Source organism: Mixophyes fleayi, chromosome 5 (assembly GCF_038048845.1).
Source record: "Mixophyes fleayi isolate aMixFle1 chromosome 5, aMixFle1.hap1, whole genome shotgun sequence".
NCBI classification, from domain to species: Eukaryota; Metazoa; Chordata; class Amphibia; order Anura; family Limnodynastidae; genus Mixophyes; species Mixophyes fleayi.
Genome location: NC_134406.1, coordinates 271563373 through 271590955, shown reverse-complemented (window position 1 = coordinate 271590955; position 27583 = coordinate 271563373). Strand labels below are relative to the sequence as shown.

Below are 27583 nucleotides of genomic sequence, written 5' to 3'. Positions count from 1 at the left end.
GAGTAATTACCGTATTAACGCTAATATTTTTAGAGCGCTCGTTTCCCGGGGATCTCGCTAACAATTGAATACCCCCTTATGTGTTACTTAATTTTCCTTAATGAATCAGGCCCATAAATGACATAGAGATAGATAGATAGATAGATAGATAGATAGATAGATAGATAGATATGAGACAGATAGAGAGAGAGCACTAAGATGGATAGATAAATATATAGATATGAGAAAGATAGACAGGTGTAATATAGGAGAAAAAAAGACATGAGATAGATAGATAGATAGATAGATAGATAGATAGATAGATAGATAGATAGACAGATAAATAAGAGACTGATATATATAGAGAGAGAGCATTGAGATGGATAGATAAATATATAGATATGAGAGAGATAGACAGGTGCAATATATGAGAAAAAAGACATTAAATAGATAGATAAATATGAGGCAGAGAGAGAGAAAGCGATAGAACAGAGATATAGCTCTGAGATAGATAGATAGATAGATAGATAGATAGATAGATAGATAGATAGATATATTTATATACAGTATCTAATATCTATCTAAGACAGAGAGACAAAGAAGAGAGAGATAGTTCTGAGACAGATAGTAAATAGATAGATAGATAGATAGATAGATAGATAGATAGATAGATAGAAGAGATGGATAGATTTGAGACAAAACGATACACATGTGATAAATAGGAGATACATAGACACGTGATAGATAGATAGATAGATAGATAGATAGATAGATAGATAGACAAACATATAGATATTACTTAGAAATGTGATAGAAAGACAGCTAGATAAATAGAAAGATAGATAGATAGATAGATAGATAGAAGAGATGGATAGGTTTGAGACAAAAAGATAGACGTGATAAATATGAGGTACATAAACATGTGACAGATAAATAGATAGATAGATAGATAGATAGATAGATAGATAGATAGATAGAAAGATAGATAGATAGTTAGATAGATAGATATGGGATAGATAGAGAGAGCTATAAGGGAGATATAGCTCTGAGATAGAGAGATAAATAGACAGATATGAGAAAGATAGACAGGTACAATATAGGAGATAAAAAGACATGATATAGATAGATAGATAGATAGATAGATAGATAGATAGATAGATAGATAGATATAGAGAAAAGCATATAGCTAATGGATAGAAATGTGATAGATAGATAGATAGATAGATAGATAGATAGATAGATAGATTGACAGATAGATAGATATGGGATTTATATACACAGAGAGAGAGATAGAGAGAAAGACAGAGAAAGAGAGAGATAGAGAGATAAGATAGAGATCGATCTGTGCTGGATAAATAGACAGATGCAAATGAGATAGATAGACATGTGCGATATATGAGATAGAAAGACATGAGACAGATAGATAGATAGATAGATAGATAGATAGATAGATACATAGATACATAGATACATAGATATGAGATAGATAGAGAGAGAGAGAGCACTAAGATGGATAGATAGATAGATAGATAGATAGATAGATAGATAGATAGATATATAGATAGAGATATTAGATAGATAAATAAGAGACAGATATATAGAGAGAGAGCACTGAGATGGATAGATAAATATATAGATATGAGAGAGATAGACAGGTGCAATCTATGAGAAAAAAGACATTAAATAGATAGATAAATATGAGGTAGAGAGAGAGAAAATGATAGAATAGAGAGATAGCTCTGAGATAGATAGATAGATAGATAGATAGATAGATAAATAGATATATTTATATACAGTATCTAATATTTATCTAAGAGAGAGAGACAAAGAAGAGATAGATAGTTCTGAGACAGATAGATCGATAGATAGATAGAAGAGATGGATAGATTTGAGACAAAACGATAGACATGTGATAAATAGGAGATACATAGACACGTGATAGATAGATAGATAGATAGATAGATAGATAGATAGACAGACAGACAGACAGATAGATAGATAGATAGCCAGACAGACATACATACAGACAGACAGACAAACAGATAGATATTGACTAAAACTTACTGATTAATAAATAAGACCTATACTCACTTTGTAGAACTCCTGAATAGCATCATTGACCACGACGGACTCGGCCTGCACACGACCCACCAGATATACAATGTACCTGTTGAACTCTTCTTCATTTCTTATGAAACACATGGCTATGTCGTCATCAGTCTCACACTTCTTAAGGTCTGGGAAGAAAGTGCTGTGAATGTAAAACATTAAGAACATTTATGGACTAATAATATAGAAAGTTTAATGCAATGTTTTTTAGCTTATTGTAGATATATCATGTTAGATTGTATATATTTGTAATAATAACAGACACACACTTTTGGGGGGTTTCCAGGTGCCCGGAACCAAATCAATGGCAGGCTAGTCCCTCGCTAAAGATGGAATTATTTAATTAATGCTAGTTTAGTTTAGGGATTATTCATTTAATGTGGGGCTGAGATTAGCGAGAAGGAATGCTATTGATTAATTGTCACTTCCAATTATTCAATATCAGGGCAATTTGGAGGGGAATATGTGTATTTACTAAATGTGAGCACCATTCGTTTAATGTCAGGACATTTTGGGGGGAAATAGGTCCATCTATTAATTCTGAATGCTATTAACTTAATGTTGGGGCTAATTGGAAGGAAATAGGTCTATTTATTAAATGTGAATGCTGCTAATTTAATGTCTGACTGGTTTCAGGTATTAAATGTAGGTGCTATTGATTTAATGTTGGATCGAGGGAGACTTCAATGGTTCACTCACTACTGGACATTCCATATTTTATGTATCTCTCTTATTTTCCAGACAGGCCCCCCAACATTCCAGGATCCAGACAAGCAGCAACTGAGCTTTAGAGACCAGCAGCAGGACATAAAGGAATATAAATAAATGGTGATGATGACGATAATGACATACCTTCCAACTATCATTGCAAGTCCTGACTGAGCGGGACAATCACACAAATTTGGACTGCCCCAACAGAACCACGACAGTTTCAGGCTACCATTACCCGTGTATTTGAAGGGGGTGGAAAGAGTTGGAGAGCAGCCTGGCACTATACAAAACTATACAATAACAAAACCGTGATGGTGTCATACAGACCTTTCATGGAAGGCACCAATGTCACCAATGTTCCTGAAGATGACGGACTTCTGACTGGCTACAGCCTCAGGAAGCTCAACGCAGCTCTCAGTATAGCTCACATAATGGGTCTGTAGGAACTGCAAGTCTTTAACGTAGTCCTTCTCTGTGCTCAGGAGGTCCTGGATAAGTGAGCTGAGTGTAATAAAATATATTTCTTTATATTTTACAATCGTATTTCAAAATATAAAGTAATGACCTGGATATACCCAGGAGGCTTATCGTTGTGGCCCGCCAGTTATACACAATCTAGGTACCTGAGCTTCCTTTTATACTCTTCCTCTGATACGGATTCTCCAGGAAACTCCACAGTATCTCCGGCTGCCCATTCCGACGACAGCTTGAAACAAATACATTTGTCAGACATAATTTATCCTGGTGAAGTTACAATCCATGGGGCTCATTTACAGTTAGACGTACGTCACACATTTCCGTACTGTGAATGCGCACAATACATGAACACACATATATCAGTATACAGATGTTTGTGTATTGTTGACTGGAGCGTTCACAAAAATTCAATACAATTAAACGCTGGTACAATGATATGTAATGCTGATGGCGTATTGACCCTTGTAAATAACAGTCCTAAATTAATTAGCATAGCAGTTATATTAAATGATGAGTCCCAGCATCTATTTACATTACTTATTTGTCATTTACATGTGGTCTATTGTCGAAAAAGAATATTAACATTGGATTTTTAAATGGGAAAACAACATACTGTATGTTTGCATTTAATTTAATTTCTATTTGTGTTTGTATTACTGTTTATATGTAACTACAGTCTGGATAAGACAGTAATATTATAGTAATGATCCATTAAGAAGTTTTACCTTCAAACGTTTATCCAAGTAAGCCGGAGACACCCACCCCTGTCGGGAGGCACTGAATTTTGTTGGCTTTGTCCGGACGAGCCACTTGAGTGGATGAGCGCTGTCCAGGACTTCTACGTACTGGCCTTCTTTTAGGATTATTGCTTCCTTATCGGCTGTGATAGGGTTGTAATCAGCAGTTGCCATGTAGATGTCAAATATCTGTGATGGCAAGTGAGGAGGTTACCTATACTACCCAGAAGGTGGCGGCATTTCATAAGGCGGGCATGCTGATAATGGCATGTGGATGCCTTGATCTTTACCTCTCCCCTGGAGTCTCCGTCCTCTGACTCGGAGGAAGACTCAACAGCAATGGAGGAAGGTCTGGACCTGCCATGACGTGGAGAAGCAGAAGGAGTCTTGGACTCATCATCACTATCCATGCCGGTCATTCCAGGAACTCGAAGTGTAGCTAAAAAGCAATAACAAGGAATAAATTGTTAAAGAGCAATCTAAACATAAGAACCCAAAACAAATCTAAATCAAGTTCTAATTCGAATTCCAGCTTTCAGTAGACTCACAGTGACACAACACAATCCTAGATATATTCATTTTATAATAAAAAAACACTGTAAGCTGTTATTACAGTTTTCACATGTTGCAGACTTGGGACATATTTAACAAAATAGTGAAAGCAGAACACGGGCTGTAAACCAGGGCAACCAATCAGATGTTAGCTTTCATTTGTATCAATAAACCAGACTGATAAAAGTGCATATCTGGTTGGTTGCTGTAGATTACAGGCAGCACCTCATCGCTCTGTGCACCATGTTTTTAAGTTAAATTTTCACTCTCTGTACATGGGCCCACTTTTAAAAAGTCAAGTGTATTAAAATAATTTGAAACAGAAAGGATGAGCAGTATCCTGCTGAGTTTGTCAGTATCACTTCATAAAACTTGTGGGCCGTGGATGCAATGGAAAAGTATTTCTTCTCTGTTAGGGTTAATCTGCTTTGCATCATATATGTGTGCACAGATCTATGCATTTCAGCTACACAGATGTGTCTCTCTCTGAAGAACTGATTCTGCTTTCAAAAGTTGTGCGCTGAAGTGCAGATGTGCTTAACTATTTAAACCCTCACTGTCATGCAATTATTGACAGTGATTGCGTTTGACATGCATGCTTCTTGCATATTACTCTGTTTATTCCTGACCTTGCACTGTGTACCGGTTACTGCTTCAGTATGTCATTTGTATCATAGTGCTGTATCTGGACTGCACCATTCAGTTTTGTTAGTTCTTGCTCTGTTAATTTTTGAATTCTGATACCTGGTTGCTTCATACAAGTTTGCTATTTCTGGCTCTGTTTCTGTTTGTCTCCTGTCTTCTGATCTACATCAAGTCAGAATCCCCAGACTCTAGTAGAGCTTACACTGATTACTGGACCCTGTGAATATCTGCACCAGCCTTGCTACAAGAGATATTATTTACTAACTTGCATTTCCTAAGACTGTGTAAACTTACCAACATTACTTCAGAACTTGTGTTTTTTTCCTGTCAGCTGTTAATTTTCTTCAATAAACTCCATATTGTTTATCACTACAACATATCTCGTTACTTCTGTGACTTCTAATATCCCCTTTCCTATAATACCTCCCTAGATCTTACTCCATTCCTCCAAAGGCTTCTTCCTCTTCTCCTCCCCCTCCTTTACCCACACTGGTTTTCTTACTTCCTACACAGTTGTCTTGACAAAATCCAGGCATCCGATACAAGTTTACTTCTTTTTACTCAATTGTAAGTGTAGAATATGTATTTGATTAGCTGTATTGTAAGATACTTTGCATTCTATATTCTTTTACTATGTTTCTATTAACTGCATCTTCAAAGGGTGTTATTACCTTGGCAATGTTTATTATCTGCATTTTCAGATGTTTTTAATAAAATGTAAATAAAATAATTTTAAACAATTCATTAAAATGTTTCAAAAAAATATTTGTTATGATGTTTAAGACAAAATTAATAAAATTTACTAAGAACCATGTCACAAAGGAAATTATCGTAGATTACTTTGGCTGGCTGGGACTGGTAAGTCCCCCGCAGAAAGTCATTGGTTGTTTAAGTCTCTTACAGAATTTATAAATTGCGTACAGGGTTTTACAAGTTAACTGAATATAAGAAATAAGTAAAATGATTTTATTGTAGAATCTATGACATGCGGTTGCAGGATGTAAATATATGTGCATATTTAGTGGCAAACACTGACTAATGTTGTATCTCCCAGCAGGAAAACACATCAAGGTGTAAGATTTGCACCTGACTCTAGATCACTCTGAATACTAATAACAAGCTCAGAGCTCTTATGTGGTATAAACATCAGACGTAGAATATCTAATGCATCGTTCTGCTTCCAATTCAGAACTGATTCTGCTCTAGTAATATTATCCATTATAATAATGCGTGGCAGGTACACCTCATGCAGTGACGCAGGAAGGAGCATGCATTATCCCGTCATGCCCGCAGTCCAAATCAAATATGAATTTCCCACTAGCAATAGACTACAAGAATATAAAAAAATAATAATATATTTTCAATGAATATAACATTTTAAATATGACATTGGTTTTGCTTGATTGGCTCTAATTTTTGAGACAATTGGTACCCCATTGTAAAACATTAAATTGCAAAAAAAGTAATGGTCAGACAGAGTCTATTTACAAATTGCATTGGAATACATAAAGGCATTTTATTCAGTGTAATAACATAAACATAGCAAGCCGAGTCGGATAATTACAATTAGCGCATAGTAAAACTCTGTTTGTAAGATTTTCTTTTATGTCAGGACAATCACGTCGGAGGTTCCAGCAATAGTCAGCCATCATATGTCTGTCCCCGTGATACTTTTCCTCCATCACCTTTATATATTGATGAAACCTCTCCCCTTGTTCCTCACTAAAATCACCAAGATTACCTGGAAATCTGTGTAAGTGGCTATGAAGAAAGTGCACCATCATTATGTTGTATTAGTGCCCAGATTTTAACGTTTGTGATTATGTTTTGCACCAGTTCTTCATAATTATCTGCTTTGTGGTTCTTGACAACTGAGACATAACTGCACAAAGCAAAATTTTCAACACCATTCATACATTTTGCGAAATTAGAATCCTTGATACATTTATGAATTTCAGAGCCATCAAAGATTCCAGCTTTTAGTTTTACCCTACTTAGTCCAGCAAACGATCTACAAATGTATTTGAAGCAATTGCCATCTTTTTTCAAGGCCTTATTGTTGATTTAATATGATATTGTCACGTGGGCATTGTAGATAAAACACATTTTATCATTAATCGACTTTATTCTTACGTGAAACACTCTGCATATACAAATTGTCACTACAACCACTCCGTATACAACTTGACTTATTTACACATATTACATGTACACAAATATATTACACGGACAAGAAACAGGAAAAACCACAATAGACAACGCGAACCGCTCAACTGCCAACTGACAGCTGGTTTGGTGACCGATCATTAATCTACGGAGGGGGAATATTCTACAATGATCGAGGAGTGAACACCTAGAATATTCAGGTGTCTCCCCTTCTAGAATGTTCTGGTAGATTCCCATAGCCACGCTTTATAGATAAGTTCCCTATTATTTGGACTGGAGGGATCCATTGTCTCAAGAACTAGAGCCAATTTGAAAAAAAATACTTTCATTTTTTAATTTGGGAAACACAAAATAACCTAAATTCATTCAAACATGCCTAGCAACTAAAAAAAAATGTTGTTAGACTGTGTAATAGTAAAAACTGAAATTTAAACATCTAAAATATCAATGTAGTTTATTTAATTGTCATGGAAGTAAAGACCTAAATTGTGACTATAAAGCATGCGCCTGACTTACCTCCAATGCAGCCATTGATGTGTATTTAAATTGTCTAATTTTTTGCTTGTTTATTTCAGAATATTTCACATAAAAGAAGCCGGTTCATCCTCACGTCTAGATGCGCTTTATCTTCATAGATTTATGGAATCCATTATGGAATGCTTTTAAAAACTAGGGTAGTTCCGACGGACAGATAAAAAAATAAGTGCTTTAGGTGTTTCTTTCTTTTGGCCAAAAATGATGAAACTTTGAACGTGGGACGTGTAACTTAAATTGCACCTAAGCAACCTCAAAACTAGTGTAAAACTCGTAACTAGTGCACAAATTAGTTATCCTCTTATCAATGAACACTCACTGAAGTGATTACACATTTGCATTCACTTACAATAGACTCATAAATGGACATAACTGATGTAAAGGACCACTAAACCCCAAACACTACGATTTCAGATATTACCAATGAAGGAACAATACATTGTTACCCAGACATTCCACATGCGCTCTGTTAAAAGCTAACATCTTATTTCCCTTGTCCATTTCAGACAACTTAAACACTTCCCACATTTTTAGGACAGTGTCTTAACGGCATCTGAAACGGGTCAAAATGCAAAAAGAATGCAGTCACTTGAGGTGCTGTGACATCACTGTCCCTGCATCATCCAATCCGCACAATGCATTTCTGCAAACCAAGTCTGCTAAACTGTCAGTCACTCTGTGCACCTCCTGCAAACATGGCTCCTGCTGCTTAGGGAGGAAAAAGAGCCTTCAATCTTTGTTACACATCAGCAGATCTATTAACGTTACCTTGACTAATCTTAGCAGAAACCATCTCTGTTATTTGTGATGTCAATTTCTGGAAGAATTCCTCGGTGCCCACATCTGTTAATGAAATGTGCGGTTTGGACCCCTGTTTGGTTTCACCTGTGGAGTCAACCGGAAAAGAGGGGTTAAATCCGTACCTGACACAGGTTCCTTACTGAAGGAATTCACGTGGTTTACATTACAAGTAATCACAGAGAACGGCATTAATGTATTGGCTCATGTGCTCCCACATTGCCCGTGATCCGTATGTGACAGAGCAGAGGATGTAACGTGCTAGTGTAAGATGATTACATCCGTTTCCATGATACTGGGACCCTTTCTCTGACTATATGAAGACATGAGAATTATCAGCTTGTTCTAAATATGGTAATTGCATAGCTGTTACCTGAATCAGTGAATATCTTATAGGAGAGACACGTAAGTAGCCAGCAAACCAGCTAAAAGCCTGGCAATCCGCACTTTACCATCAGAACATATTTTATTTAAAATGATCCAAGTAGGTGTAAATGATGAAAGAAAAAGACTCCAATGGGTCATGTGACGTAAACAGGCCGCGCGCTAGAATTAGCTGTTCTTTACTCCGCGATAAGAGGCAACAAGAGTTGTTCTTCTTATTGAATAACATCACAATGGGTAATTGTAATTTTCTGGATTACAATACACGTACCTTCTGCTTCTGTGGACTGGATAGAGATACCGACTACACTGTGGAAATCAAACGGAGAAATGAGTCTGAGGTTTGCACATAATTACGCTGTTCTCTGACAGTAATTGACGATATAAAGTGAGAACTTTAACTTATATCTGTTTGTTGAAACATTTTACAAGTGTAAACATTCTAATATTCTAATACTGACATTTCGATTTATAATCTTTATATAATCTTTATATAATCTTTCAAATATAACTTCTATGTATAATGACAGTGTTATGTTATCATTCAGTAGTAAGTAATGTAACGCTAACAATGACTGTTCTGTAGGGGATCAGAATTAAATTTACCACCACTTGCAAAAAAAATAAGATACCAAATGAAAGTTTTCAGGGATTACAGCAAATAAACACAATGACTTCAATTAAACTCATTATACAGATCTGGCAACAGGTAATTAATGTGTCACCTCCGCACAGTGTATCGTTTAATGTGCTGAACCAAATTCCATAAGAATGCAGTTTATCAATTCACTGGGAACTAACAACACCTCCGTTCAGCCTATAATAACGCTGCCTCTATTGGGGTGGTGATGGGTTAAGAGGATACAAAGCAATTAAAGTGTATAAGAGGCAAATATCCTTCTTGTTAGACAATGTAAGAGAGGTTGGGATAGATATTTACCTTTGTTCCGTCCCCTTGCCCTCGTCGTACCTGTGTACAAAAGTGAAATAAGTGATTCAGGTGAAGTGTATGTTTATCATCATCATCATCATTTATTTATATAGCGTCACTAATTCCGCAGCGCTGTACAGAGAACTCATTCACATCAGTCCCTGCCGCATTGGAGCTTACAGTCTAAATTTCCTAATACAGACAGAGAGACAGACTAGGGTCAATTTTGATAGCAACCAATTAACCTACCAGTATGTTTTTGGAGTGTGGGAGGAAACTGGAGCACCCAGAGGAAACCCACGCAAACACAGGGAGGACATACAAACTCCACACAGATAAGGCCATGGTTGGGAATTGAACTCATGACCCCAGTGCTGTGAGGCAGAAGTGCTAACCACTAGGCCACTGTGCTGCCCAGTGTTTATGTTTACATTGTATACACATGAATGTTAGAGGTATTAATATATATATATAAATTAGGGGCAAAAACCCTTTTGTTCACCTGTGAAAGGGCTTTTCATTTTGCCCTATACATCAAAAAGTTGCCACTCACGGTAACTCTGCCGCCGATGAGATTTGCCTATTAAACTTGTACTTTAATGGCCACAATACCTCTCTCAGTATAGCAATAAAAGGTTATCACCATTAAACAAAAAGTTTTATTATTTGAATAAATGTTTTGATTTTTTTTTATACATTTTATTTTATTTTTAAACTTTCTTTTTACATTCTTTTTTCACATTAGTGAAGCTGAAAAGGCCAAATCGGGGCATGAGCACATCCACAAGAACTGCCCGGACAGCGTGGTAAGTTAACCCTTAGAACTCCTACAGGGGCAGCGATGAGCTCTACTGATAACTGGGTCCTGTTCTTCCACTACAAGGTTACTGTACTATGTGATCAGAGATCTATAACCGGTGCTGCCCCCTTTATTCTCACCCGTGCATAGATGTCCTCATAAAAACGTCCTTCACAATTTTATCAGCTTCGGCCAGGATCTGAGATTCCTTCTCTGTAGCAGAAGATAATGGAACACAAGAGATTATCACCAACCAAATCATACTAAGAACATGCTTATTACACAAATACTATTTGTCTTATCTGGGAATCTCTTATTTGGAAAGAAGGGGAATATTATATACACAGAGTCGTATACACAGAGTTCCTCCTCCTACAGTCACTATGATGAGCACTGCTAAACAAGGTAATCAGAGGGGAAATGTTATATACATATAGCTCCTCCTCCTACAGCCACTATGATGAGCACTGCTAAACAAGGTAATCAGAAGGGAAATGTCGTATACACAGAGATCCTTCTCCTACAGTCACTATGATGAGCACCGCTAAACAAGGTAACCAGAAGGGAAATGTTGTATACACAGAGATCCTTCTCCTACAGTCACTATGATGAGAACTGCTAAACAAGGTAACCAGAAGGGAAATGTTGTATACACAGAGATCCTTCTCCTACAGTCACTATGATAAGCACTGCTAAACAAGGTAACCAGAAGGGAAATGTCGTATACACAGAGCTCCTCCTCCTACAGTCACTATGATGAGCACCGCTAAACAAGGTAATCAGAGGGGAAATGTTATATACATATAGCTCCTCCTCCTACAGCCACTATGATGAGCACTGCTAAACAAGGTAACCAGAAGGGAAATGTTGTATACACAGAGATCCTTCTCCTACAGTCACTATGATAAGTACTGCTAAACAAGGTAATCAGGGGAAATGTCGTATACACAGAGATCCTTCTCCTACAGTCGCTATGATGAGCACAGCTAAACAAGGTAATCAGAAGGGAAATGTTGTATACACAGAGATCCTTCTCCTACAGTCACTATGATGAGCACTGCTAAACAAGGTAATCAGAAGGGAAATGTCGTATACACAGAGCTCCTTCTCCTACAGTCACTATGATGAGCACAGCTAAACAAGGTAACCAGAAGGGAAATGTTGTATACACAGAGCTCCTCCTCCTACAGTCACTATGATGAGCACTGCTAAACAAGATAATCAGAAGGGAAATGTCGTATACACAGAGCTCCTTCTCCTACAGTCACTATGATGAGCACAGCTAAACAAGGTAATCAGAAGGAGAATGTCATATACACAGAGCTCCTTGTCCTACAGTCACTATGATGAGCACTGCTAAACAAGGTAATCAGAAGGGAAATGTTGTATACTCAGAGCTCCTTCTCCTACAGTCACTATGATGAGCACTGCTAAACAAGGTAACCAGAAGGGAAATGTTGTATACACAGAGATGCTTCTCCTACAGTCACTATGATGAGCACAGCTAAACAAGGTAATCAGAAGGGAAATGTCGTATACACAGAGATCCTTCTCCTACAGTCGCTATGATGAGCACAGCTAAACAAGGTAATCAGAAGGGGAATGTCGTATACACAGAGCTCCTCCTCCTACAGTCACTATGATGAGCACTGCTAAACAAGATAATCAGAAGGGAAATGTCGAATACACAGAGCTCCTTCTCCTACAGTCACTATGATGAGCACTGCTAAACAAGGTAATCAGAAGGGAAATGTTGTATACACAGAGATGCTTCTCCTACAGTCACTATGATGAGCACAGCTAAACAAGGTAATCAGAAGGGAAATGCCGTATACACAGAGATCCTTCTCCTACAGTCGCTATGATGAGAACTGCTAAACTAGGTAATCAGAAGGGAAATGTCGAATACACAGAGTTCCTCCTCCTACAGTCACTATGATGAGCACTGCTAAACAAGGTAATCAGAAGGGAAATGTCGTATACACAGAGCTCCTTCTCCTACAGTCGCTATGATGAGCACTGCTAAACAAGGTAATCAGAGGGGAAATGTCGAATACACAGAGTTCCTCCTCCTACAGTCACTATGATGAGCACTGCTAAACAAGGTAATCAGAAGGGAAATGTCGAATACACAGAGTTCCTCCTCCTACAGTCACTATGATGAGAACTGCTAAACTAGGTAATCAGAAGGGAAATGTCGAATACACAGAGTTCCTCCTCCTACAGTCACTATGATGAGCACTGCTAAACAAGGTAATCAGAAGGGGAATGTTGTATACACAGAGCTCCTCCTCCTACAGTCGCCATGATGAGCACTGCTAAACAAGGTAATCAGAAGGGAAATGTTGTATACACAGAGATCCTTCTCCTACAGTCACTATGATGAGCACTGCTAAACAAGGTAATCAGAAGGGAAATGTCGTATACACAGAGCTCCTTCTCCTACAGTCACTATGATGAGCACAGCTAAACAAGTTAATCAAAAGGGGAATGTCGTATACACAGAGCTCCTTCTCCTACAGTCACTATGATGAGCACTGCTAAACAAGGTAATCAGAAGGGAAATGTCGAATACACAGAGTTCTTCCTCCTACAGTCACTATGATGAGCACTGCTAAACAAGGTAATCAGAAGGGGAATGTTGTATACACAGAGCTCCTCCTCCTATAGTCACTATGATGAGCACTGCTAAACTAGGTAATCAGAAGGGGAATGTTGTATACACAGAGCTCCTCCTCCTATAGTCACTATGATGAGCACTGCTAAACAAGGTAATCAGAAGGGGAATGTTGTATACACAGAGCTCCTCCTCCTATAGTCACTATGATGAGCACAGCTAAACAAGGTAATCAGAAAGGGAATGTCGTATACACTGAGCTCAGTATTTGCACTTGACATTTACCGTCTAAAACTTCAACCGACGCTGAACAGATGGACTGTCCAACTTTATTTGTTGCGATACACGTGTACGTTCCGGTGAACTCGGTGCCTACATCCAATAGGATAAGACTGTGGTGCATGTTAGAGCTGGCGAGCTTGTAGCCCGGAGTCTCTGGCTTGATCCACAAAACATCTTCGGGAGACTCTTCCTTCAGCCAGGTCACCGTTGGAGCAGGAAGTCCTGAAACACACACAAAAACCATCATCAATCTTATGGACCCCAAAATGACTCTGGACATTTAAATATCTTCTAAGAGCCGTAGCCCATATCAACCAATCAGGTATTTGCTTAGTCTGACTGAGTTGAGAGTCTTCAAAGCCATTATCTGATTGACTACTCTGATTTACAACTAATTCATGCTTTTTAAATGCTATTCAATAATCTTTGATGAGGATGTCTGTCCTCAGGGTTATTTTTTTTAACACAATCTACCTCTGACTAGTAGAGATTGGATCTCTTGCCTTAAATTGACGATTCTTGGTCCTTCAAAGTTTATTGTGAGATAAAAGTGACACATATTAAGGCAACATTTTGGAAATCACGTCCTCTTTCTTAGATGATCAGTGTAAGCAGATATAGTCACTATGTCAGGGTGAGAAATGTAATATTATAAGCTGGATATTACAATGTCTTCTGCTTTACCTTCAACTTTTACAGACAAGGTGATGCTGGACCCTTTCCGCACTTTTTTGTTTGTGAATCTCTCCAGGAACATGGGAGGAATCGGTTTCTCCAAATCTGCAGAACAAAAAATTGACATGAACAGTTTGGTCGAGTCCTGAACTTCTGTCACATTAATATGAAGAATGACAGTATGAGGACTTATTCCAATCGCCTAACATCATAGACGTCCTCATTATCCTACTGTTCTATCCTGTAAGAGAGTTTCTAAACAAAGATCCAGATGTATTTATGACTCACGTAAGTGAGAATAAATCCCTTTATTTCTGTAATCAGGAATGGTGTTTTTATTATTTTTTTATCTCAGTTGAAAAAAGTGTAATTTAAAAGAAAAAAAAAAGCATCAAAATGTATTACACCACGCGTTTTGTCAGTTATTGGTTTGGTATTAGACTCCTCCTAGTAGTATTGCAAGTAGCACTCTTCCCACTGAAATGAAATTAATAAAGCTGGCCATTCACTGACCACTTGACCCAGTGGTTCCCAAACAGTGATCTCACAGGGGTGCGGAGGCCAGGGCCGGTGATAAGAAAGGCGGGGACTACTTGTTAATTATTTTGGCTTAGAGTTACCATGAAAAAATTATGGATACACTAAGGGTGCCTCGAACTGAGAAGGTTTGGGATCCACTGACTTAACCCAAATATCAGGTAAACGGATCTCTGCCACATCTGACAAACATCCAGAATTAAAGGAGATCCATTGACGTGGTCGGATAATTGTACTGCTGGATCTACCACCCATCCTTCCTCTGTTATCTCCCCATCAGATGTAAACCAGAATCAGTCGTCCTTGTGCGACCATACATACGCGATTTGTGGCTTATTAGGTCTAAAACGTCCAAATCGCAGCATGTGTGTCACCTTTAGTCGGTGAATAAAACGTTTCACAAATAGAAACATAGTAACCGAGAGGTTTCAGAAGAAAACTCGAAACACAATATAAACTATTTACACTTTTCTATTAGGCTGCACAGTTCAATTACAATATTTTTTATAACAATGTGTTTTGCATTTAGCCTCAACTGGTCTCAGTATGATACAACAGTCACACTACCGTAAACAACTGACATTCCTACCACATTAGTACTCGGTAAGAAGCTTATTTCTTACAGCAGGTTAAATGCTGTATTTCCAGCAAGACTTAATTTAATTTTATCACATATAATAAAATGTTTTGAAAATATCTCTCAAGCTCTAAGTACAACAACAGATCACTAGTTTAATTTGATAATGTTGTTAGGAATATTTAGAATCCTTCCTGAGTTACATAGAATAAATCACACAATACATTCAGATGTCAGATATGAACACAAAGCAACGGACAGCAATCTACACAGAGGGGGGTATTCAATTGCCAGCGAGTTTTTTTTTTGACCACGTTAAGCCATTTTAACGCTGTTTTTTGTAATTTTCGAGCGAGTTACCTTTACCCGCGATTCAATTCCATTTTGAACGCTCATTTTTTTTTTCATGAAACGGTCCTCTCACGCTCCAGTAGATCTATTGAAAGTATAGGGTGTGTGAGAGGCAGCCGCGTTAAAAGCTATTCAATTGTTTTTTAACAGGCATATATGCTGTTTTATCTCACTCCTCTTTGGGGTGTGATAAAAATAAAAAAATAAAAATATTTGAAATCATGTAATAATGTGGAAAAAAGTTAAACTTATGTTTATCACTAATGTCTAACTTGTGTAAGTTGATTTTCTTGTGAAAAAATAATGAAATAAAATAAACATATAAAAATAAATAAATCACTAAATTTATTATATTGATGTATGTTTTTGGTACAGATATGAATGTAGTAATGTGTTGTGACATGTTATAGATGATTGTATGGTAAAAAATAGTTAAATTAAAAAATATGCTAAATAAAGTACTGTAATGTAGATATTATCAATGTGTAATGCAAACTAATGTATGGAAATGTATGCAAAAAGCTTTTTTTGTGTTATACATGACCGCGTTAAAACTCCCCTTCACTCCCCTAAAAACTTGCAAACACAATGTTTAACGGGCGGGGGCAGCGTTCCCTCTTTTTCAATTGAAGTGCACGAATTTTCCCACTGCGCTAACTCAAAACGGTCGCTATTGGTGTCAAAAACCTGCGGGAGATATTTTTTTTAACGTTGCGGGAAAAAAAAATAAACTCGCTAACAATTGAATATCCCCCATAGAGCAACACAAGTTGCTTATACACAGTGAAGGAAGACAGTACGTGGACTGAACAAATATACAGCCCTTCGTATATGTCTGCCACTAACGTGTGAGACAATGGGTACACTTTACACACACAGACAAGACAAGATGGCCGACCTCCTGCGTCGTCTGCTGTTTTCTCTTTCTGAAGTTCCCCTGGTCCTGAAATAAAAAAACGTACGAGACTATGAAAACCGGATGTACTTTATTCGACTGAATATTGTTACTAAAACAATGTTTATAAACATAAATACAGTGCATCGATGTGTCATAATACAGATTGGCCCTGCTGTGCCCCGCTTGGTACAGAATGTATATTTCATGGATTGCCCTTTTGTAGAACTCTCTGCGGAGAAGACTAAATGGATGCGGCTGAATAATAGATGCCTGGTACAATACGCAGAGATAATTAAACAACTGGATGTTCTCCGCATAAGTTCAAGAAGCATCAACATGAATAATGGAGAGAAAGTCTGTGTTCCGCAGCATCGCTGTCCAACACAGGGATAACATATCATTTCATCACACACACATATGTAATATGTAGACATGTAGATGACAATATCAGTCAGGAATGCAGTATATACCTTATACTAGTCTATATATCTATTTCAGCAGCTCAGAAGTGATTGGAGGCAATATATTGTAAGAATGTAATATGTGGAAATCTGACCTGCGATACAGTATCTATGTATACAACAATAATAATGATAATAATAATATATGTATATACAATTTGTGGACTAAAATGTCATGGTAGATTAAGCAATAACGCCAAAGTCTGGTTTACTATCAGTTTCTGACCCCACCCTTCATTCATTTTAAATTTGACTCCTCCCTAAAATATTGCTTGTTCCATTCTCCTATAATAATCACAAGACGTCATGGGGTATATTTACTAAATTGCGGGTTTGAAGAAGTGGAGATGTTGCCTATAGCAACCAATCAGATTCTAGCTGTCATTTTCCAGAATGTACTAATTAAATAAAAGCTAGAATCTGATTGGTTGCTATAGGCAACATCTCCATGTCATGTGACCTCCTCTGCACACTGCAGGAAGGTCAGTGCACAACCAATCAAAGGAGGAGGGGGAGGAGTTAGTGCAGTGCATTCTGGGCATCCTCTCCCTCCTCCCTCTGCGGGCTCCAGCTCTGCAGGTAAGTGTGGCGAGGTCTGAGGGGCATGTGGGGTAGTTTTGGGGTACATGTGGTATGTGAGGGCATTTTGTAACAAGTGGGCTCTGAGGGCATAGGGTGGAATTTTAGAGCAGGTGGACACGTGGGTGCAGTTTGGGATGAGTGGTGTGAGGGTCGAAGTTGGTTTGGTCCTGTTTTGTTTTTTTGTTTTTTTTTAAATTAAGGGTAATACGTCACTTTTGGGATTTGGAGGGCAACAGATCAACAATAAGCAGCACACTTTATATTCATGCAGGAAAATATCACTTTCTTGCCTATTTAATCAATTCTTGGTCAGCCATACAGCTCTGCAGTTATCCTGGAACTACAAGTTCCAGCATTCCCTGCCAGCCATAGGATGACATGGAAGGCTGAGATCTGTAGTTCACCATCTGAGTGGTCCTGGCTGCCTACCTCAGGTTTAATCACTGCGATCAGCAGACGCATGCACAAAGGTGATATATGTAAGTACGAGACTTATACCTTTGACTGTGAGTCTGGCGGAAGAGTAGGCGGAGCCCGAGGAATTACTGATATACGTGGAATATTCCCCAGCGTCCTCCTTGGTTACATTGAGAATCTCCAGTGATCGCTTCTTCTTCTTCTCAATGATCACTATTCTGTCTGACGCGTGTATAGGCTGCCCGTCCTTAAACCAGTACACCCGCGGGCGAGGATACCCTGATATTCAATAAGGGGCGTTAGTTCATAAATAAGTGAAATAGAGACAGCCCACAGGACTGCCACAGAGGCTTATTAACCCGCATTAGGGGCTTATCTCTCTATGGCTAACAAAAGTAATCTCAAAATTATACAATTAAGGGTGAACTTCATAGAAATAAAACATTTTACCAATAAAGATCTCTCTCTGGATCAATAAAATTGCAGAGACCCGATGCCCGGGATTCCTGACACTAAGGCTAGATTTACTGAACTGCGGGTTTGAAAAAGTGGAGATGTTACCTATAGCAACCAATCAGATTCTAGCTGTCATTTTGTAGGATATACTAAATAAATCAGAGCTAGAATCTGATTGGCTGCTATAGGCAACATCTCCACTTTTTCAAACCCGCCATTTAGTAAATCTAGCTCTTAATCTCCATTGCTGCCAGTAACAGTTACTTCTCCAGGTATAAAAGCCTGAATAACATTTTTAAAGTGTACAATCTGCTCTGTGCAGCCGTCAGCACAGCTGATCCTTTCTGTACCTTTCACTTTGATCTCGAACTTGGCAATTGGTGTCCCGGGAGCCACCAAGATATCTCGGAGTTCCTCTACAATTTGCGGCAGCAGCTCCAGTTCTGTGGCCGATTCTACCCCTTCCTGTTCTCTGGACACACAAATAAACAGATACAAATCAATAAACACATCCAACCACATATAAGATTGATACAAAGAGATGCATTTTAATAAAAAAAAAACACCAAAACATTTACCAAGGGATATATAAGCTGGCAGAAAATGAGTTTATCAGTAATCCGGTCATAAACCACGACACACAGCTGTGTGGTCAAATTTTAGGCTGTTGCTGCACAACGGTAATCGTTACTTCGCCCAACATGTATGTGCAATGCAGTGACGTGTGTATCATAGGTGTCAGACATTAAATATCTAATCTGGAATCCAGGGCAGGGAATATCACTTATCCTACAAGAGATCTGTACAAGATTCAGTTTCAGATTTTCCCTAATTTACAGGCTGCACCCAGGATATTCCTGGGAATCCAATGTCAAATGAATCCAGTAGTAACTATTGAAAGGATTAGTTTCTACACATGCACCTTACATTGAGCATGTTTTAATCTAACAATCATATTTTAAGCTTGGTGCATCATTTGGGTAAGATTTATTGATGGCTGTAGTAGGTCTAAGAATTATTTCAGTATAAATATGACTAATGTCCCGTATCCAGGATTCTGTTTTAAAGTTGGATCATACTTGCCTACGCTCCCGAATTTTGGGGAGTCCTCCCAGACTCCCGAAAGAGTAGGCAAAGCTCCCACGTTTGCCGAAATTCACGGCATTGAATGGAGGGGGCGGGGCTTAATAGCGTCATTAAGCCCCGCCACCGCTATTCAGTGCCATGAATTTTGGCATTTTACAGTGGGGGCGGGGCTACGGTCACGCCCCCTTCTACCCCTTGTCACATGACTTCTCCCTCGGATCTCCCAGTGGAGAAATCTTAAAAGTTGGCATGTGTGAGTTAATGTACACCTTGGGCTAGAGTTACTAAGCTGCAAGTTTGAAAAAGTGGGGATGTTGGATGTGGCCTATAGCAACCAATCAGATTCTAGCTGTCATTTTGTAGAAGGTACTAAATAAATGATAACTAGAATCTGATTGGTTGCTATGGGCAACATCTCCACTTTTTCAAACCCGCAGCTTAGTAAATCTAGCCCTAAGAGTTTTAGAATGTTTCATGATTATAGCCTTCATCTATATTCATAATAGCCGAGCTTTGATTGTTCTACATTTATAAAACCTGAACTCCCTACTAAATTGCTTTATCATACGTGATAAATAAAAGATTTTTGCATCTGGTTCCACGTCACAGCACAAAATTGAGAGAGTCACATATTGCCCCCAAAAATACCAGATTGACATCCCTGCTCCAGAATGAGCCATGCATGGAATTACTACTTTCCAAAAAAATTTAATAAATAACATTAATCGAATCTGAATCTAATTTCCCCTCTCACAGATACAAATAATTTCAGACTCTAAAATGTTATTAACAAAATCTAATTTAGCTTCCATCTCAATTTCATACTCATTATAAAACCATTTCAGGGAGATGACTGCACATAGGCTCTTACTAATCTTCACCAATTTAAATGCTAATAAAAGTTTATGTAACATTTAGCAAATATATTCCATCTTGCTGATCATGTAAAACAGAACGATTGATAAACAGCAAAATCTCCCTCTGGCTCTTGGTTTCCTCATTATAAAAGCTGAAAGGCTGAATCCACTTCAGTAAATAAAACTAAATATTATTTTCCTACCTAAGTAATATTACACATCTGCCTGATTCAGAGTAACACGCAGGCGCAAGAGTAACTGGTGATAAAAAAAAATCACACACAGTATATATGTAAGTGAGCGTGAATACAAACCTCACAGATCATGGTCTGTGATTGATACTGGAGTGTGACAATTAGGGACGAGGCAGCTAAGAGACCTTTATGGCTACTTTGGATAGTGCATAAGAATATTTAGATTAGAGATGCAACTACTATTTTGTTTTAAGGTGTTTGGCGTCTGTAGGAACGCATGTTTGGCCCATAAAGAAGCATCCATCGCTGATTGCAGCAATAAGAGATACATTTTCAGATCACTTTACGCTCCTAATCATGCCGGGACAGTCCCTCCGATGGCTCTTCCGGCAAAGACAATTCCAATGATAAAGACTAATCTTTCCCCTTCTGTTGGCCGGCAGACCTAACAGCGCATGCGTCAATAATTTGAGAGGGCGAGAGATCCGAATAGCTCCCTCTACCCAGCGCATTGCAGAACAGTGCCCCTCAATATTAGCTGCTAACGTCCTCTTCAGATACCCGACTATAAGCTCCGAAAAGCTTAGCTGAGCTCGGTAACTTGACTCACAGTCCCCAGGAAGAGTGTACTGAAATTGTGACCTGTTCATTCATATGATTATCCTAGGACAGGGCTGCATGTGACAGGGGCAGTGACATGATGTGAGGAGGGGAATGGAGGTAGGAGGAAGCCACAGACTGAGAGTTATATAGTGGAAGGAGCAGGGTCCCCAGCAGCACAGAGTATATCAGGAGATGAGTGATGTGTTAGTGAGGACAGGGCTGCATGTGACAGGGGCAGTGACATAATGTGAGGAGGGGAATGGAGGCAGCAGGAAGCCACAGACTGAGAGTTATATAGTGGAAGGTGCAGGGTCCCCAGCAGCACAGAGTATATCAGGAGATGAGTGATGTGTTAGTGAGGACAGGGCTGCATGTGACAGGGGCAGTGACATGATGTAAGGAGAGGAATGGAGGCAGCAGGAAGTCACAGACTGAGTGTTATATAGTGGAAGGAGCAGGGTCCCCCAGTAGCACAGAGTATATCAGGAGATGAGTGATGTGTTAGTTAGGACAGGGCTGCATGTGACAGGGGCAGTGACATGATGTGAGGAGGGGAATGGAGGCAGCAGGAAGCCACAGACTGAGAGTTATATAGTGGAAGGAGCAGGATCCCCAGCAGCACAGAGTATATCAGGAGATGAGTGATGTGTTAGTGAGGACAGGGCTGCATGTGACAGGGGCAGTGACATGATGTGAGGAGGGGAATGGAGGCAGCAGGAAGTCACAGACTTAGAGTTATATAGTGGAAGTAGCAGGGTCCCCAGCAGCACAGAGTATATCAGGAGATGAGTGATGCGTTAGTGAGGACAGGGCTACATATGACAGGGGCAGTGACATGATGTGAGGAGGGGAATGGAGGCAGCAGGAAGCCACAGACTGAGAGTTATATAGTGGAAGGAGCAGGGTCCCCAGCAGCACAGAGTATATCATTAGATGTGTGATGTGTTAGTGAGGACAGGGCTGCATGTGACAGGGGCAGTGACATAATGTGAGGAGGGGAATGGAGGCAGCAGGAAGCCACAGACTGAGAGTTATATAGTGGAAGGAGCAGGGTCCTCCAGCAGCATAGAGTAGGGATGTGAAACTCCTGTCACTCTAACAATATTGTGGTGTGACGCACATCTCTAAATGAAACAAAATTCTTGTATCCAGATTGTTGTATTCAAATGGAATATGTCTTTAATAACTATTAGAGAGCAGATATCATCTTCTGGCTCTTTAGAGGATAGGAGTTAAACATGGTTTCCACCTTGCATTTGTTAAACCCCTTTGTCCACACTGATACTTTGGAGCGATCTCCTGGTACACCTGTTATTTGCTCAATAAAGCAGAATCCAAATACTCTCACTTAGTTGGGATTCCTACAAGACAGTTTCATTAAAGATCTCTTCATGTAAAGAAAAACTAAATGTTGAACAGGCCCAGTTATCACCTCTGTATTTTGCTGAACAGTCACAATTTTTGGTGCCTCTGAGAGATTATTATGGTACATGTAGCAGGAGCCCGGGGCAACCAAGGAGGAGATAGAGGCTGGAGCGGCAGCTCCGCCATCAACAAAACATCAGCTGGTAGAGACTGGTGAGGAATGATGGTGTCACGTCTGATATAGATCCAGATTACAGAATGTAAACCAAAGTGCATAGAATCTGGGAGAAGAACACTCTGTGCTTTGATAATTACCTGCACTTTAATTTGTGTCCACAAACCACAGGGATTTGGAATGGTAACATTTTAAAAGTATTAAACAATATAAGTGCCATTAAAATGTCCTCATCTTTGCAGATCAGTGATTGTTGGAAGATTTCTTATGTATTAATTAATGATGTTTGGGAAGTTCTATGTTGTCTGTTCTGTGCTGAACATTAGGAGCAATAACTCACCCAGTGCAGAAACTACCATAACAATAGACTGATAAACGACTCCTGAGTGACATTATGAAGCAGTAATCTTGGAAGCACATTTCTTTCAGACATGGGGCCTCTCTCATTGTATTTAACTCTCAGAACCCTACAAAGCTCTTATTGCAGTAGTAGGTCATAGTGCACAGTTTACCTGGACGCATATCCCTGGGCGCTGAAGTATGACGACGTCTCCGTAGCTTCTGCGGTGTCGTAGTCTGAACTGGTCACTAAAATGCGAAACGCGTGGAGAATTAAACACAAGTATTCATCTTTACAGAGAATTGTTCCCTTATATCTGGAAGATCACCAGCAAAACTGGGAACTTCTGCCCCAAAAGATTTGGTAGCTCATTATAGTGTCCAGGTTGGGGCAAAACTTAGATGGGGCTTATCATTATAATATATATAAATATATCCATATATCCACCAAATTATTTTACACATTCTGTCCAGTATTATTCCCTATAGCTCACTAGAAGTATTCTATTCAGCATTCTATCCAGTATTTTACTCAGCATTCTATCCAGCATTTTACCCAGCATTCTATCCAGTATTTTACTCAGCATTCTATCCAGTATTTTACCCAGCATTCTATTCAGCATTCTATCCAGTATTTTACTCGGCATTCTATCCAGTATTTTACCCAGCATTCTATTCAGCATTCTATCCAGTATTTTATCCAGCATTCTATTCAGCATTCTATCCAGTATTTTACCCAGCATTCTATTCAGTATTTTATTCAGCATTCTGTCCAGTATTTTACTCAGCATTCTATTCAGCATTCTATCCAGTATTTTACCCAGCATTCTATTCAGTATTTTACTCAGCATTCTGTCCAGTATTTTACTCAGCATTCTATTCAGCATTCTACTCAGCTTCATAAAATTGCAAAACATATATATATATATATATATATATATATATATATAAAGTTACTTTCTCCATTTTACCAAAACAGTGCGTTTTTATATATATATATATGTATATATATACATACAGAGAGAGAGATAGAGGCTTTGTAGAGAATTACTATAGCTTAAAGTTGAGCTTACAAACTATTTAGTTAATGTGCCTGGGACACAGGAAAATGAGACTGTGACATAGAGGGGACGGTGTTATTTACTGCAAGTCTCCCATCGCAGTTATATTATACTACTACTCAGTCTTCTGCCCCATGTCACAGCTTCCCAGCTTTGCTCACCAGTAAATAGATCAGTGTATATATATGTGACAGTTCATGTGTACTTCAAAATATATTTCTTACCAGTAAGATACAGTATCTCTGTCTAGAAGGAAATGTTTCAAGGTTTCTGCCACTTTTTAGCACGTATATTATATTAGCTACAAGTCTCAACTTTATACACATTCCGCGGTGTCTTTTATTTTGGCTTGTGCTGCACAAGGTTAGATTCAGTGAATGTGAGCGATGACGATAGAATAGAATATTATGGTGACGTCTGCTGGTCACATCATATGACCAGGAATTGTTAAACATTATTTTTATAGAAGCACCGTCCTATATTTGTATATATGAGCTTGTTCGTCAGCAGTGTCCCAGGAAGTCAGACATCACATGAAGCATAGCTACCTAGTTCATATGAGGATACACTGCCTGAGCTAGGAGGAGCTGCAGAACCAGAAGGCATTGAGATATAGGATAGATCCTGCATCTGCTGCTGATAATCAGACATCTGCTTTACCACCCAGACATGTGGTGTAGCTGCTTATATAGATATCTGCTGTGCAAGTGCTCCCTCTGGAGTTCAGTTTTATGTACTACAAAAATACCCCATAAACTGCATTGGAGGTGGTAGTTATTGTAACCTGGTACCTGACATTTAAAGGGTTATGGAGTAAAACAAATTAAATAAAGTTTAAAACTAGAAACTTTCTTAAAATTACAACACATTCAAAGACATATAAATATTTGGTTTGGAAATCATATTTTTTTGGGGTTAATATAGATATCAGTAAAAAAAAAAGGGATTTAAAAGTCATTCAAAGGGCAACTAAAGAAATTAGCTTGGTTGGAGTTTGATGAGATAAAATAAAATAAACAAATTCGCTGAATCTGCCAGAACCCGCGTTCGCAGCCCACAGCTGGCTACACGCAGCTCTCCTCTTTTTCTTCTTCCCACTCAGCCTCTATCAAACAAACTGGGAGGGAGGCGATAACCCACTCCCATGTACCCATCCCCTGAATGGGAAGTAGTTGGAGGAGGGGCATCGACATCGGCTTGTTTCAAACTGGCCAAGCAGGAAGAGATTAGACTGGTAGACTCGTTGGGTCCCAGCAGATCTTGTGGGTAGTGCATTGACGTGAGAATTGGGCATGGACATATCCACAGTACTTTGTATTTCTGTTTGTATTTAATTACATTTTATATTGAATAAAACTGTCCAGACACGATTCTGTCTTGCGTAGATGATGCTTCATTATATTAATATATTGTGTACAAATAGGGTACTATTGTCAAGCTGCGTCTCTACGCTATTGTACGCTATTGTAGGGGGTAAGTATACCCACTTGTTACACCTGACATATGCCTGGCACAACTACTGCTGTTTGTGAGCTAGTTACACCTTAACTGATTATATGCACGTTATTACGCCCTTTCTACCCATGTTTTCAGCGCATGTGGCTCCAGCTCTAGACTAATGAGTGTTTTTTTTGTCCGTAAATATTTTGTATAATATTTTACTGACTATTTAAAAACTTTTTTTATTTTTTTCTGAAAATTTGTTTCTTTTTGCTCTCGTCTTACAATATTTGTTGTTCAACAGATGTCATTTTAAAGTAGAGATGGGCGGGTCCGGTTCTCCGAGAACCGAACCCACCCGAACTTTGGGTATCCGAGTACCGAGCTGAGCAGCTCGGTACTCTCCCGCCAATTCCGAATCCAAATCGAGGCCGAACGTCATTGTGACGTCGTCGGATCTCGGGACTCGGTTCTCGCGATACTTCAACTTTATAAATACACGCCTCCACAGCAATCCATCGCCATTTGACAGAGGGAGAGAGCAGGGTGTAGTCATAGGCTAATTAGAGCAGGGACAGAGAAAGAATACAATATTGTTCTTGCAATTGCTCTAACCAAAATCGCTAGTGCAGAGAGGAGGATAGAGGTTTATTATTTTTTCTTCATATTTGGCACTCCCCAGCGCTTTTGGGTTGTCCCCCATAATTGTGCATTAATATTTCTGGCTGTCAAAAGTCATATCTGTCAGCAGTATCTACTCAATAAATGTTAGCACTCCTCAGTGTTTTTGGGGTGTCCTCTCTAATTGTGCATTAATATTTCTGGCTGTCAAAAGTCATATCTGTCAGCAGTATCTACTCAATAATTTTAAGCACTCCTCAGTGTTTTTGGGGTGTCCTCTCTAATTGTGCATTAATATTTCTGGCTGTCAAAAGTCATATCTGTCAGCAGTATCTACTCAATAATTTTAAGCACTCCTCAGTGTTTTTGGGGTGTCCTCTCTAATTGTGCATTAATATTTCTGGCTGTCAAAAGTCATATCTGTCAGCAGTATCTACTCAATAAATTTTAGCACTCCTCTGTGTTTTTGGGGTGTCCTCCCTAATTGTGCATTAATATTTCTGGCTGTCAAAAGTCATATCTGTCAGCAGTATCTACTCAATAAATGTTAGCACTCCTCAGTGTTTTTGGGGTGTCCTCTCTAATTGTGCATTAATATTTCTGGCTGTCAAAAGTCATATCTGTCAGCAGTATCTACTCAATAAATGTTAGCACTCCTCAGTGTTTTTGGGGTGTCCTCTCTAATTGTGCATTAATATTTCTGGCTGTCAAAAGTCATATCTGTCAGCAGTATCTACTCAATAAATTTTAGCACTCCTCTGTGTTTTTGGGGTGTCCTCCCTAATTGTGCATTAATATTTCTGGCTGTCAAAAGTCATATCTGTCAGCAGTATCTACTCAATAAATGTTAGCACTCCTCAGTGTTTTTGGGGTGTCCTCTCTAATTGTGCATTAATATTTCTGGCTGTCAAAAGTCATATCTGTCAGCAGTATCTACTCAATAATTTTAAGCACTCCTCAGTGTTTTTGGGGTGTCCTCTCTAATTGTGCATTAATATTTCTGGCTGTCAAAAGTCATATCTGTCAGCAGTATCTACTCAATAATTTTAAGCACTCCTCAGTGTTTTTGGGGTGTCCTCTCTAATTGTGCATTAATATTTCTGGCTGTCAAAAGTCATATCTGTCAGCAGTATCTACTCAATAAATTTTAGCACTCCTCAGTGTTTT

At 38.8% G+C, this 27583-nt stretch overlaps 1 protein-coding gene across 1 annotated transcript in view; it reads right to left on the bottom strand.

The window, feature by feature from the left end:
* Window positions 1–27583, bottom strand: part of OBSCN (obscurin, cytoskeletal calmodulin and titin-interacting RhoGEF) — a 284159-nt gene that overhangs the window by 80495 nt on the left and 176081 nt on the right. The window contains exons 71-85 of the mRNA XM_075214135.1: window positions 23468–23543; window positions 19026–19147; window positions 18301–18498; window positions 16760–16804; window positions 14406–14501; window positions 13725–13943; window positions 10963–11035; window positions 10033–10062; window positions 9364–9401; window positions 8679–8795; window positions 4304–4452; window positions 4002–4202; window positions 3423–3505; window positions 3127–3300; window positions 2071–2230 (exon numbers count right to left, since the gene is read on the bottom strand). Coding sequence (XP_075070236.1) covers window positions 2071–2230; window positions 3127–3300; window positions 3423–3505; window positions 4002–4202; window positions 4304–4452; window positions 8679–8795; window positions 9364–9401; window positions 10033–10062; window positions 10963–11035; window positions 13725–13943; window positions 14406–14501; window positions 16760–16804; window positions 18301–18498; window positions 19026–19147; window positions 23468–23543 — 1781 coding nt within the window. The remainder of the gene's footprint in view (window positions 1–2070; window positions 2231–3126; window positions 3301–3422; window positions 3506–4001; window positions 4203–4303; window positions 4453–8678; window positions 8796–9363; window positions 9402–10032; window positions 10063–10962; window positions 11036–13724; window positions 13944–14405; window positions 14502–16759; window positions 16805–18300; window positions 18499–19025; window positions 19148–23467; window positions 23544–27583) is intronic.